At 39.4% G+C, this 13255-nt stretch overlaps 1 protein-coding gene across 6 annotated transcripts in view; it reads right to left on the reverse strand.

Annotated features, from left to right (window-relative positions):
• The window catches only part of RNF121 (ring finger protein 121), a 74702-nt gene that overhangs the window by 18932 nt on the left and 42515 nt on the right, over nucleotides 1-13255 (reverse strand). For 2 of the 6 annotated variants that reach the window (XM_081155436.1, XM_081155432.1), the window contains one exon: nucleotides 746-900. The exons of 2 other annotated variants lie outside the window; for them this stretch is intronic. In XM_081155436.1, the coding sequence (XP_081011562.1) occupies nucleotides 746-900 (155 nt within the window). The remainder of the gene's footprint in view (nucleotides 1-745; nucleotides 901-13255) is intronic. 2 more of the 6 variants (XM_081155433.1, XM_081155431.1) reach the window with 1 other exon arrangement.

The raw sequence follows: 13255 nt of genomic DNA on the forward strand, positions 1-13255 counted from the left end.
TGAATGAATGAATGAATGAATGGAGAAAGTCTCTTTTTCTGTTAAATACAGATATTAAATGACCTCATAAGCTGGTTGGGAGGATCAAATAAGAAATGCATTTGGATAAAATACAAAGAATTATGCAGATAGGAGGTGCTTTGTGACCCCCAAAGGAAGTACTGTTTATTGGGAGACTACAAATTTGCTGAGATTCACTCATTCAACAAAAATGCATAGAGTAGGCTACTATGTGCCAGGCCCTGTGGTAGGTCCTGGATATACAGTGACAGACAAAATGGATGTGGTTCCTGATCTCATAGTTGTAGTTTAGTGGGGGAGAGAGACCCTCAAAATAATATTTAGTTATAAATTATGATAAGCTCTAGGAAGGAAAACTACAGGGCACTATGAAAGAATGTAACAGAAAACCTAACTTAGATATCAGATAAGGGTTCACAGAAGAAAATAACATTTTAAATGATACCACAGTGATCACTAGGATTTGCTTACTATATTGTTTGCTTTTAATGTAAACAGACCTTGAAATAAGCTATAAGGTAAGCTATAGGGAAATATTTTGTGTGTGTTTTTTTATCTGAATGGGGGGTAGGTCTCCCAAACAACTCGTTTTGGTGGGGTCCAGTGCCAAGTAAATGTGGCAGATAAAAACTGCAATTTTTTCAGTCTAAACCCACCCCCCTCCCATGCATCCCAACCTGTTAGCTTCAGGAAACCTAGCTCTTCCTACTACCTAAATTCTCACCTTGGGGTTGTCTGCACTAGTGGTTTTCGAGTGGCTCGGAAGGTGACAAAGGCTGTGACAGCAGAGAAGAAGATCCAGATCACTAGGAACCTCCACCAGTGCAGCTTCACTGTGAAATAGAGGGGAACAACCCACATCTGAAAGAGGGTCACCATCTGAAACACAAACACAAGCACTTCAGCTCTAGCCAGCTCCCTCTGCAGCCCTACCCACAAGTCCAGAGTGCATCTTATATGTTCCATTTCAGTCTGATCCTCTCCTACATTTCCAATTGTGGACAAAGGCACCTCCTAGGGATCTAAGTTGGAAACCTGGGACCATGCTTGACACTTCCCTTTCATCCCTTCACCCAAGTGTTTATTGTATATATCCTCTCCTTTCCATCTGAGTCCTTGCTGTCCCTTGCCTGGCTGACTACGACGACTTCCTTGTTAAGCTTCCCTGTGTTCAGTGCCTCCCCCTCCAATCTACCTTCCCAGGAGCACTGGAGTGGCATTGCTAAAATAGTCTTGAGCATGTTATTCCCCTGCTTAAAACCCTCTAATGGTCCCCTGCATATAAGATCCAACTCCTTAGGCAGTCAAATCCCTCACACTATGGCCCCAACTACTATTCCAAGGATCATCTACCACTCCCCTGCTTTTTAGTCAGGCTGTCCCCCTCAGGCTAAAACATCCTCCCTACCTCCCCTTCTGTCTGATAACATCACATCCAAGATATATGAAGCCTTCATCTCCTTTCTAGGAAGAATGCGTCAAGTTACCAGTGCTCCAAAAGCATTTTCTTTTCTAACTTCATTACAGTGCTTACCTAGAGTATGAGACTGGATTCTCTACCTGAATGAATGCAAGTCCCTTGAGAACAGTCACTAGGCCGTATTCATCTGCTTCCTGTGCTAGAAAACTGTCTGGCACATGAAAGATCCTCAATAAACATATAAATAAGAGAAAAACAAGACTAGAACGCAAAGAGGGAGGCACATTACTGTTTTAAAGAGTGTCTGTTTCACTTTTCCCTTCTTCAGATCTCTACCTCAGACTTAGCTGAAGAGTTCCAAATGTATAAAACAATTCTAAGTCAGAAGTTTGGACTAATTACCAGTTTTTGCTCCCCAATGCCTCCTAATTCTCTCTCCCAACCACTCAGCTTTCACTACATGTCACTTGTCTCTGGTAACAGGTGTGTAAAAAAAAAAGGGCAATCAGCACTTAATGAAGGCTTTCTTCCTGGATTCTATTCTGGCTTGAACAAAGACATAATTGAGAGTAAGTCTGGGCATCAGTGTGAAAGGAATGAAAAATCTTGCCGTTTTGTAACTTTCAGGCTTGAAATTTTAAGGGCATAAAGCTATTCAACTCATCATGAAAGGGAGAATGGGGGAAAGAAAAAGGAAGAGGAAGAGAAAGAGAAAGGGAAGGGGGAAGGGGGAAAGGGATGGAAGAATTAATTTAGGGACAGGAATAAGCTCTTTGAGCAAGATGGCTCAGTAGACCTGGATTCTAAGTTCTGTTATACCTCCAATTCATTGGGTCACCCCAAGGAGGTCCTTCCTCCTTGAAGGAAGAGTTTGACTTGATTTTCCAAACCATTTCAAGATCTAACATGCTAAGGCTCTATTAAGCAGCCTTATATCTTAGGCTTCCTGGGAGAGTAAAGCCAAGAGTCCTTATAACATTGATTAAATTTAGTTTTAAGTCATAGCTCTAGAAATCATATCCCTTCTCTATATATACACCCCTCAGAGACCCAGGCTTTCCCCAGATAATCAGCAACCCCCGAGGCAACAGAAGACAGTAGCCAGAACCTAACAGTCACATGGACCTCTGGCAGGCTAAAGATAACATCTTGACCTAAGGTATGTTTCAGTTCCTGAGCCATAAGGTGGAATGGCCCCTGGCTACTTTCCCAGACCAAACAGAGGGTCAAAGAAAAAGACATTAGAACCAAGCTCAAGAGCTGAAGAAATGGCCCGGCCAGGCCTGGCTCAGCAGTTGAGCATCCACCTAGGATCCAGGCGATCGGGGTCCAATTCCCGGTCAAGGCACATGCCCGGGTTGCAGGCTCGATCCCCAGTCAGGGGCATGCAGAAGGCAGCCAGTCTGACTCTCTCATCATTGCTGTTTCTATCTCTCTCTCTCTCCCTCTCCTTTCCTCTCTCTGAACTCAATAAAGATATATTTAAAAAAAAAAAAAAATCTGAAGAAATGATTTATTACCCTTACCTCACCTCTAACCAGTCTGCTCTCAGCACAACTGGCGAACCCCTAATCCTGGTGTCTTGTGATTTTGCCTTTATATAATCTGTAGCCTACATGCCACTGGGGAGTTCAGGTTTTTTAGTATTAGCTTCCCATTTTCCTGGGTGGCGCCATTCATAATAAAATACCCAATATTTCTCCACCACAATTCTCGCTGTCTAGTGTTTGGCTCTGCTAGTGCCAGTGGAAAACTGTTCTGTAACAAAAAATGCATTCATTCATCCATCAAATATTTACTTTGCATTTAATGGAAAGAGGAATGCAGAAATAAATATGACCTCTAGTCACTGACCTGGAGGAACTAACAGTCTAGCAGCAGGAGAAAAACATAAATCAAACCAAATTTTAATGATTCTATTAATCTTAAGACACTTTCTAGAAGTCCAAGGAAAAACCATTAAAGAATACATGAATGAAGTCAAATGATACAATACAGTGAAATGACCAGAGATTTTAGATATGAATTTAAAGAGATCTATATATGAATCCTAATACAGCTGTTTACTGTGTTATCTTAGGCAAGTCACTTAACCCTGATAAGCCTCAGTTTTCTGAACTGTAAAATGGGGTTAACGTATCTATTCTCATAAGGTTGTACGGGTTAAGTAAGTTAATGCATGAAAAGCTCTTTGAACAGTTCCTAACAAGGTAAGCATTCAATATAAGTAATATAACAAATATATTCAACACATCAGCTCTTACATTTAAGTAGAAGTAATATATATAAAACAAGGACAGTACATAATTTATAGTAAGCGTTCAGTAAATGAGAATTCTTATTATGGCTTCACATGATCAAAACTGCATAAAGCCATATATATAAGGGAGCAAAGACTTCAATGAGGCAACCAAAATAATCAACATATTAAAAGTGGGGGGGGGGGGGGTTAGGCCCTGGCCTGGTAGCTCAGTTGGTTAGAGTGTCGACCCAATACACCAAAGTTGCAGGTTCAGTCTCTGGTCAGAGCACATAAAGAGTTAAACAATGGATGCATAAGTAAGTACAACAACAAACCGATGTTTCTCTTTCTCTCAAATCAATTTTTTAAAACTGGTGGGGCTATAGAATTTCATTGTAATGTTTAATTTGTCCTTTGCAGGAAAAATAAATGACCTAAAACCACAAACCAAGGATTTGAGGCCACTTTCAGGTATGAAGGCACTCTCCATTAGGAAGGCTTGAAAGCTAGATTCTGTTCAGGGTCTAGAAAGTAGCTGCTGGGGTGACAGCCCAGGGCCTGCACAAGAGGCAGGGCAGAGGGACTGAGTGAACACAATAGTCTACCATGTGAAAATGGAAAATTAGCCAGGTTGGCGTGGCTCGGCGGTTAAGCATTGACCTAGGATCCAGGAGATCGAGGTTTGATTCCCGGTCAGGGCACATGCCCGGGTTGCAGGCTCAATACCCAGTACGGGGCGTGCAGGAGAAAGCTGATCAATGACTCTCTCATCATTGATTGATGTTTCTCTCTCTCTCTCCCTCTCCCTTCCTCTCTCTGAAATCAATATATTTAAAAAAAGAAAATGGAAAGTTACAAGTTTGCCTGCTTAATTTCTTTGTTTCTACTGTAGTATTTATTGGCATTTTGCTTAGTAAGTTGAAGCCTCTTCATTAAGGAAGGCATCTTTAATGGCTAGCTTGGCTATAAATGGCTGAAAGTTACCCAAGATTCTCAAAACAATGAAAGAGGCTCTGGTGCCATCTGGTGGCAACACTTCATGAAGACACATTTGGTTCAATAGTTTGCTTAAGTACTTGTGCCTGAACTGTGGGAGGCAGAAAACAATGGGAAACCTTGGCCATAATTTCTCTTTCAGGGTATGGGGTGATGAGACATAAACATATAAATTGGCAGCCATGCAGAGCATCAAGTACTAACATGGGAGTTTAGAGGAGAGATGTAGCAATATGGGCAGAAGCTGTCAGGGAAGATTGCCTGGAAATGGCAGAACTCTGGCTGGTTCTGAAAGAAGTTTGGATTTGGTAAGGGGAATGGGGAAAGCAAAAGTCATTCATCCTTCTTTTCCTGAATCTGGAAAGATGAAGTTGAAGTGAAGACTATCCTGAAACTGACTCAATAATTTAGCCAACATTTACTGAGGGACAATCCCAGCTTCTCCAATCTGGAAGGTAAGAAAAGCAATATGCCCCTTATCTCTGCAATGCTACAAGTTAGATGCTAACAATAGGAGCTAGCCCACATTTAAATGGACTATCTTTGTTTTAGATTTCTTTTATCTCAGAAACTATAATTCATGAAAAGCCAGAAAAAGAGTTCCCAAATGGCTTCCTTCCCTGGCACCAGCTGCCTTGGTCAGTCTGCTGATGTTTGACTTGCAAGATTCTCATCACTTCTATACCTTCCTGTTATGTGGACAGGGATCACCCACCATGCTTGGCTGAAAAGGATTATTAAAGATGAATTAAAACCACATGTCCAGGTAGTAGAACAAAGTAAGAGACTCACAGCTAACAGAACAATCAGCTTGAAAAAAGTGCTGATAAATGGACAGAGGTCAACTGGAGGAAGGTGTCAGGGATATGCTCCATAGCTCTGGTCAATATGTTCATGAATGATTTAGATAAAAATACAAAGGATGTGCTTACCAAACTGTGGATAGCACAAAGCTTGGGAGGTGGAGAAGACCAAGGCAGTGAACATGGAAAACAGAAGCACCAAGATCCAAAACGAATAAAGCTTCTTTCTAAAGTTCTAGCTCTGACATTCTATGAGCTAACAAACACTGAGCACTTACTGTACATCATGCTAAGGACTATGGGATTCAGAGATAAATAACAAAACCTCCTCAAGAATTTAGGTCAACCGAGGAGAAACAAAGAACTGTAACTCAGTACAATAAGTGCTATAATGGAGCAAGCCCTAGTGGCCAAGAAAACAAGAGGGGAAGCACTTCATTCAACATGGGGGAACCAAGGAAGGTTTCCTGAAGAAAGCAACCTTTGACCACTGTCACCATGGCCTAGTAGGTGCAGGTGGAGAAAGGCATCATGAAGAGTTTCAGGATGAGGGAACATGGTATGCTTGAGAAAGTACAACTAGTATTTGAGGGAGGTGTGAGAAATGAGACTAAGCAAGAATCTTTGGAGAAGGCTGATGTTTGCATCACAGTTTTTATTATATTGTAAGGAGCTCATTTTTTCTTTCTTATAGAAAGTGAATTACAATCCTTTACCACTTTAGTCAGCATTCTCTAGCCACATCCTAGTAACCTCCTTAAGGTTTTGGTCTGAGAAAAATCTATAGTAATTTAAAGCTATCCAGCTGGGAGATTTTGCCACTCATTCATTCCAGGAGGGAACAGCAGATCAGCGGAACAGGAGTTTGAAAAGATGCTATATTTGGTAACAGATGGAGATGATGAAAGCTTCTCCTTGGAGATCTTTAAAAATAGGATACTTTTCCAGGCATAAACTTATTCGTTCCCCTAACATCCCTGAGGGAGCTAAGGAGTGAGTAATATTAGACTCTTTGAATAGATGATGAAAACTGAGGTACAGAGAAGCCAAAAAGCAAGTTTGGTCTGGCTAGTTTCCAATCCAGATCTGTCTCCCAAGTCCTGCCTCCCTGGCATATGCACTAAGTTTGGAGAAACCCTGGAAAGCCTGAGAAGGCAAAATGATGTAATGGGAGGCGGTTGTGAAAATGCCTGAAATATAAGGAAAAGACTTGGGCAAAAGTCATCAAAGAAGGAAAAATGTGTGTGTGTGGGGGGGTATAAACAGAAATGACCATGACAGAAACTGATAATAATTTCCTGAAACTTTTAAGAAACCTCAAAAAATGGTTGAGTGGCTCTATGAAAAGAGCACTTAACCAGTAATCAGATTTTGGTTTTATGTCCAGCTCTCCAATGTAATAGTCATGTGCCCCTAGCAAATCACTTCAGGATTCTGCACTTTGATCTACTAATCTGAAAAATGGAGATAAATCCCATCCTGACCATCTTATAAAGCTGTTGTGAGGTTCCAATGATAGCAGATAAATTAAAAAAAAAAAAATCACATATGCACAACCCAAGGACACGGACAATGGTAGGGACAGGGACTGGGGAGGGGGGTGAGACAGGGTGGAGTGGGTGGTCATTGGGGAGAAAAAGGGACATCTGTAATATTTTTAACAAAAATAAAATTAAAAACAAAACAAACAAAAAAAAACACAAATTGGCCCTGGCCAGTGTGGTTCCGATGGTTGGAGTGTCTTCCCATATACCAAAAGGTTGCGGGTTCAATCGCCAGTCAAGAGGCGTACAGGAGGCAACCGATCTATGTTTCTCTGTCACAACTATGTCTCTCTCTCTCTAAAAAACCAACAAACTGAAATTATAAGCAGTCCAAGGTATTATTACTTTTATTCAAAAGAACACTTCCTAAAATTTAAATACAGAAGACAGTAAGATCTCTCGCACCCAATAGCAGTTAGATTAAGTTTTTCTTTTAATCTGAAGGTTGGATTTGACCTCTTGTTACAGAGAGAAGTTTGATACTTTTCACAGTGAAACCAGTAGGTGGACATACTTGCTCATAACCAGTCTGATAGATGGCAACATCTATGCTCACCTAGGTCCTTGAGTCTAGGACAGTGTTTCTCATCAGGGGTGAATTTCCTGCCCAGAGGACATTTGGCAATGTCTGGAGACACTTCTGGTTGTCACAATTTGAGGAGGGATACTACTAGCATCTAGTGGGTAGAGGCCAGAGATACTGCTAAACATCCTACAAGTGAACAGGATAATGCCCCATAAAAATAAAGAATCATCTGGCCCAAATGTTAAGAGTCTCCCTATAGAGGAACCTGGTCTCAGAGAACAGAGCTAGTGTTTTTCCACTTGGTGGTCTTGGTGCACACTGAAAGGCTGGGACGCCAACCAGCACTAATGAAGAACAGTAAGATCTCTTGCACCCAATAGCAGTTAGATTAATGAAAATTTCATTCAGTTTGAGAGAAACAGCCTTATCAATTAATTCCATCATTTCTTGGTGTGTCATAAGAAACTTTTTGGGAGAAAGCTCTGAATAGATCATTTCAAACCTTTTCTACTACTCAACAATCCCAGTGCCTCTCCTTTACACAACATTCTCTGGGGAGTTATTTTGTTTTCATTCTTTTTATTTCCATTCCTCACCCCAAAGACATTCTAATGTGTTTAAGATGTATATTTTTCTTTGTATCTGTCCTTACAAACTGTATTTTTTGTGTGCATGTATTTTAAATTTAGTAATTGGCACTGTATTGTATATCTTTCTGTTTGCTACTTTTTCACTCAGTACAGTAGTTCCCCCTCATCTGCAGCTTCAGTTACCTATGGTCAACCTTGGTCCAAAAATATTAAATGGAAAATTCTAGAAATAATTCATAAATTTTAAATTGTGTGCTGTTCTAAGTAGTGTGATTGTAGGAGTTACTATGTATAGTCTAGATATTAATCTATTGTCAGTTTTAATCATTACTAATCTCCCATTCTGTTATCAATTAACTTTGCCTACAGTATCCTTTATTGAACAAAACCCCTTAATATAATCGTCTATCAAATCTTTATCTTATTTACCTATTTTTATTTCCTTCATAATTTTACTTCCATAATCAGATCTTTATCTGATAACCAAGATGGCTACTAAATGATTAATGGGCGGGTAGTATATGCTGGACAAAGGGATGAACCATGTGACAGCACTATAAAGAATCAAAGAATATCTGCTAATTGAACAAATACATAGACATCATGGAAGAGTGGGGAGAGCACTCGGGAGTCGAATGAACTGGGTATGAATCCTGACTCTGCTAATCATTGGTTGAGAGGACCTCAGTTAATTCCTTTGAGCTTCAGTTTCTTGATCCATACAATGGCAAAGATAATACTGCGTACCTCACAGCAAAATATCTGGCACATTACAAAGCACTCAATAAATGGGAGCTAGTGCTATTAACTATGTTTCTGTAATAGTGAATTTCATACCTCAGCAATGTCCCAACTATGTTTCTGCTCACTTCTCTTCTTCAAAACCCACCTTTATAACCTAGAGAAGAGCTGAGGGTGAGGAATCCCCAATAATTGTAAAACTGGTGGCTACAGCAAGTATCTAAAATATCTCTAGGCCAGGAGAACAAATTTAGATGCACAAGGATGGGAAAACAGAAATAACAAGATGGGTCATCCAAATAGAACAGCAAATAATAAAATCATCAGCCCACAGGACAGCTCATAAATCTAGTCTGTAAAAATGTCTGTACCAATTATATCAATAAAATCAGATGGCAATCTAGAGAAAGATACAGCATGTATGTCAAAAGGCTTATTCCTAACATACAAAGAGCTCTTATAAATCAATAAGAAACATTCCAAAAGAATTTTAAGCAAGAAAAGGAAATGTCACCAAACACATTACACAGCTTGGCTGTGAAAAATATTTACATGTCATAATAATGAAAATAAGGAATATTTTAGTCAACTAAAAACTGGGAGGCGGCAGATTGGCTCAGTTGGTTGAGCATTGTCCCATGCACCAAGAGCTCACAGGTTCAGTGTCCAGTCAGGGCATGTGCCCAGGCTGTGGGGTTGATCCTCAGTGGGGGCATGCAAGAGGCAGCCGACTGATGTTTCTCTCTCTCCCTCTCCCTTCCTAAAAAAAATAAATAAATTTAAAAATAAATAAATAAAACTTGGTAGGAGGAAAAGTGTATATGTGAGGGGTATAGGTATAACAGTATAATTATCACCTTCCATAATAGGAAGTCAATACATAATATTTAAAAGTAAAGTTATATATATATTCACTATACTCATGTTATTTAAAAATACAGAGGTAAGTATCAGAAAACAATAAAAAGCTGAAAGTGGCTGCCACTGAAGTAAGAATCAGGGATGGATACAGTTAAGATGGAGAACTGGTGTGTTTTGCTTTTTAAGTCTCGCAGTATTATTTGACTTTTAAACTATAATATATATAACCCTGATAAAAATTGAAATATCAGATATATAAACTAATCAACAATATGAACAGACAACTGACAGCAGCAGCCAAATCATCAGTATGAAAACATGCTCAACCTTGCTAATTAAAGAAATATTTAATAAAGTAGATAGTTTCACCCTGTCAGATTGACAAAAACTAAAAATACTGATGATTCCCTATTCTCTCTTTAACACTGGATTAACAGCACTGTTAATCTCTTTTGGTGGAATTGTTAACTGCCATAACTTTTTCAGAGGGGAATTAAACAAGATCCACTAGTAATTAAAATATGTATATTTCCTGACATAATAATTCCATTTCTAGAAATTCATCCTATGGAAATGCTTGCCAAGCTGTGCAGATTATACATGCAAAAAGTTTACTAAATCATTGTTGTAACAGTGATAAAGTGTTAATATGTCTATCAACAGGAGTCAATATTTTTAAAAAATCTATTTAAAAGAGTATTATGCATTACTAGTTTAAGAGGATGGCATGCATACTAATATGGATAGATATCTGAGAGATAGAAAATGTTGCAGAATCTAATAGATGTCACAAACATCTAAAAATTTATAAATATTAACATATGAATAGGAAAATACGCAAGTATAACAAACTGTTAATAGTGGTTCCCTCTGGGCACTTCTGATTTGTTTCTTTTTAAAAATATATCTTTATTGATTTCAGAGAGAGGAAGGGAGAGGGAGAGAGAGATAGAAACATCAATGATGAGTCACTGATTGGCTGCCTCCTGCATGCCCCTCACTGGGGATCAAGCCCCGCAACCGGGGCATGTGCCCTGACCAGGCATTGAACCACAATCTCCTGGATCATAGGTCAATGCTCAACTGCTGAGCCATGCCGGCCGGGTGGCACTTTTGATTTCTATGTCACGTACATATTGTTTAAAATTTTTATAACAAGCATGCATAACATTTGTCATCAGAACAAAAACAAAATAAGAACAAAACCTCATCCTCTGTCTCTAGACAGGTCAGCTTTGTCCTCTAAGAACAAGACAGGCCTTCACTTCTCCTAGTTACTTAATAAGAAACAGATTTTAGAGCTGAAACTAAGTCCTGCCAAGTAGTCCATAAAAATCACAAAAATCCCCTCCACACATCCCTGATGAGGTTGTGTAGTCCCTAATAAACAATAGCTTGTGATGGGAAGATCATTCCCTTCTAAGACAGTTCAATCCATGTGAAACAGCTCTCACTGTTGAAAATTTCTTTATAATACTTAGCTGAAATCTACATTCTTAAAACTCATTCCTTAGCTTTAATTTGGGCCTCTGGAGTTACACAGAATAACAATCATGAAAACATATTTTAAGCTTAAATAGACTTTAGCAATCATCTAGTCTTAAACCCTCACTTTAAAGATGAAATCAGGATGAGGAAAGAAAGGCTAAGAGGGAGGAAGTAATTTGTCCAAGGTGTAATGCTAATTAGTAGCAGAGATGCTAGAAATAGATAGATTTTAGATCATCTGATTCTCACTTTAAAACTTTTTATACTACACCAAAATTCTGTTCTTCAGAAGAGATGAGAAAAGAAGGTAACACTTCCTAACACATTCTATGAGACCAGCATCACCCTGCTACCAAAGAAAGACAAACACATGACAAGAAAACTACAGACCAAAATCCCTTTCTACTATAGAAGCAAAAATCCTAAACAAAATACTAGCAAACTGAATCCAGCAGCATTTTCAAAGGATTATACACCACAACACAGTGGGATTTATTCCAGGAATGCATATGATCATTTCAATGATGTAGAAAAAGCATTTGGGAAATCCAACATGCCGCGGTCCAGCCAAGGCGGAGTCAGGGGTCCCGAAGGTGGGTAAGGCATCGGCGTTGGGAGACAGCAGACTACACGACTCAGAGGTGGTGTGACACTGTTCCACTTTATTGATATTCTACACAATTTTTTATACTTTCTTTTTTGGCTACGATTACATTTTTTCGGTTAGCAAGCAAGAAATATTATTCATAGGTTAATCAATACAAGTTTCGATTTCATCGGAATGGAACAATCTTAACTTTTATTTCTTAGGACAGAGGAGAAAGGAAAAATCAGTGACCTATAAAGTGATAGACGTGGCTTTGTTTGTAGCAGCAATATACTGACTTGTAAGACAGATATTTTATATAATATCTGCCTGTGGTTACTACTTCTTGTGGTTATATTTTAACTATGGACCTATTCATTAGCTATTATATTCTTCTTGCCATTTTCTTCTAAGAAAAGGGTACCTTTTGCCCTGGCTATTGATTAACTGCTTAAGAATGCTTTTCTTTTGTTCCTTAGAGAGCAAGCACCAGCGTGGACCCTGCCTTGCTAAGCGTTCCATGAAAGACAAATCACTACACAACACGCCTTCCGTTTACATGAACTATTCTAGTATCATTCTCATTGTAAGCACCTATATAAGGCAGATGAGGATCTGGTAGCCTTTTCATACTATTAACCCCTTTAGGGGGATGCCACAATCTGCCAATTATTCTATATGCTACCCAGGGTGGTCCTTGTACAGTAGGCAAGAGGCGATGGACTTTTTCTTGTCCTCGACTAATCTTGCAATCATAGGAGGAGGCACTAGAGTATAGGCTGGCTGCATGAACTCAGCTTTCTCTAGTTCTTCCATAAATTCCTCATTGGGGGCACCAGGGGGAATTTTCCTAGCTACTTCTAATAACAATTTGTTAAAACATCCGGCACATGTGGTAGTGGCTGGACTTGGGTAAATCGGAATTTCTTCAGAAGTGAGAACATCGTCGTTTACCATTCCCAGGTTAGTCATTGATTTTGCGACCCAAAATCCCCCTCCGAGGAGGAGAAGAGATATTCCCTTTAAGCCAATTATTCCCACCCATATGCCACGTCCTCTTCCCAGAAGATGCCTTCCTTGAAGCTTCCTCTCCACATCCGGACCTTGTCAGACGACATGGTTGGAAGAGGACGCGGCACCAATACCCATTTGTGATAAAAACGCTCAACAAACTAGGACTAGAACAGAACTTCCTCAACATGATGAACAGCATTTATGAAATACCCACAGCTAACATACTCAAAGTTAGAAACTGGAAGCTTTCCCAAGACCAGAAAAAGGACACTGACGGAGATTCCAAGATGGTGGTGGATTGAGAGGCATTGTTCAAGGGTCAACTGTATAAAGAATATAGACAACAATATTATACTATAATTATCGAACTTGCTAAGAGACTAGAACTTAATTATTCCAACCACTAAAATGACAGGATAACCC

This window comes from Miniopterus schreibersii (assembly GCF_964146895.1).
Source record: "Miniopterus schreibersii genome assembly, chromosome: 12".
In the NCBI taxonomy this organism is placed as follows: domain Eukaryota; kingdom Metazoa; phylum Chordata; class Mammalia; order Chiroptera; family Miniopteridae; genus Miniopterus; species Miniopterus schreibersii.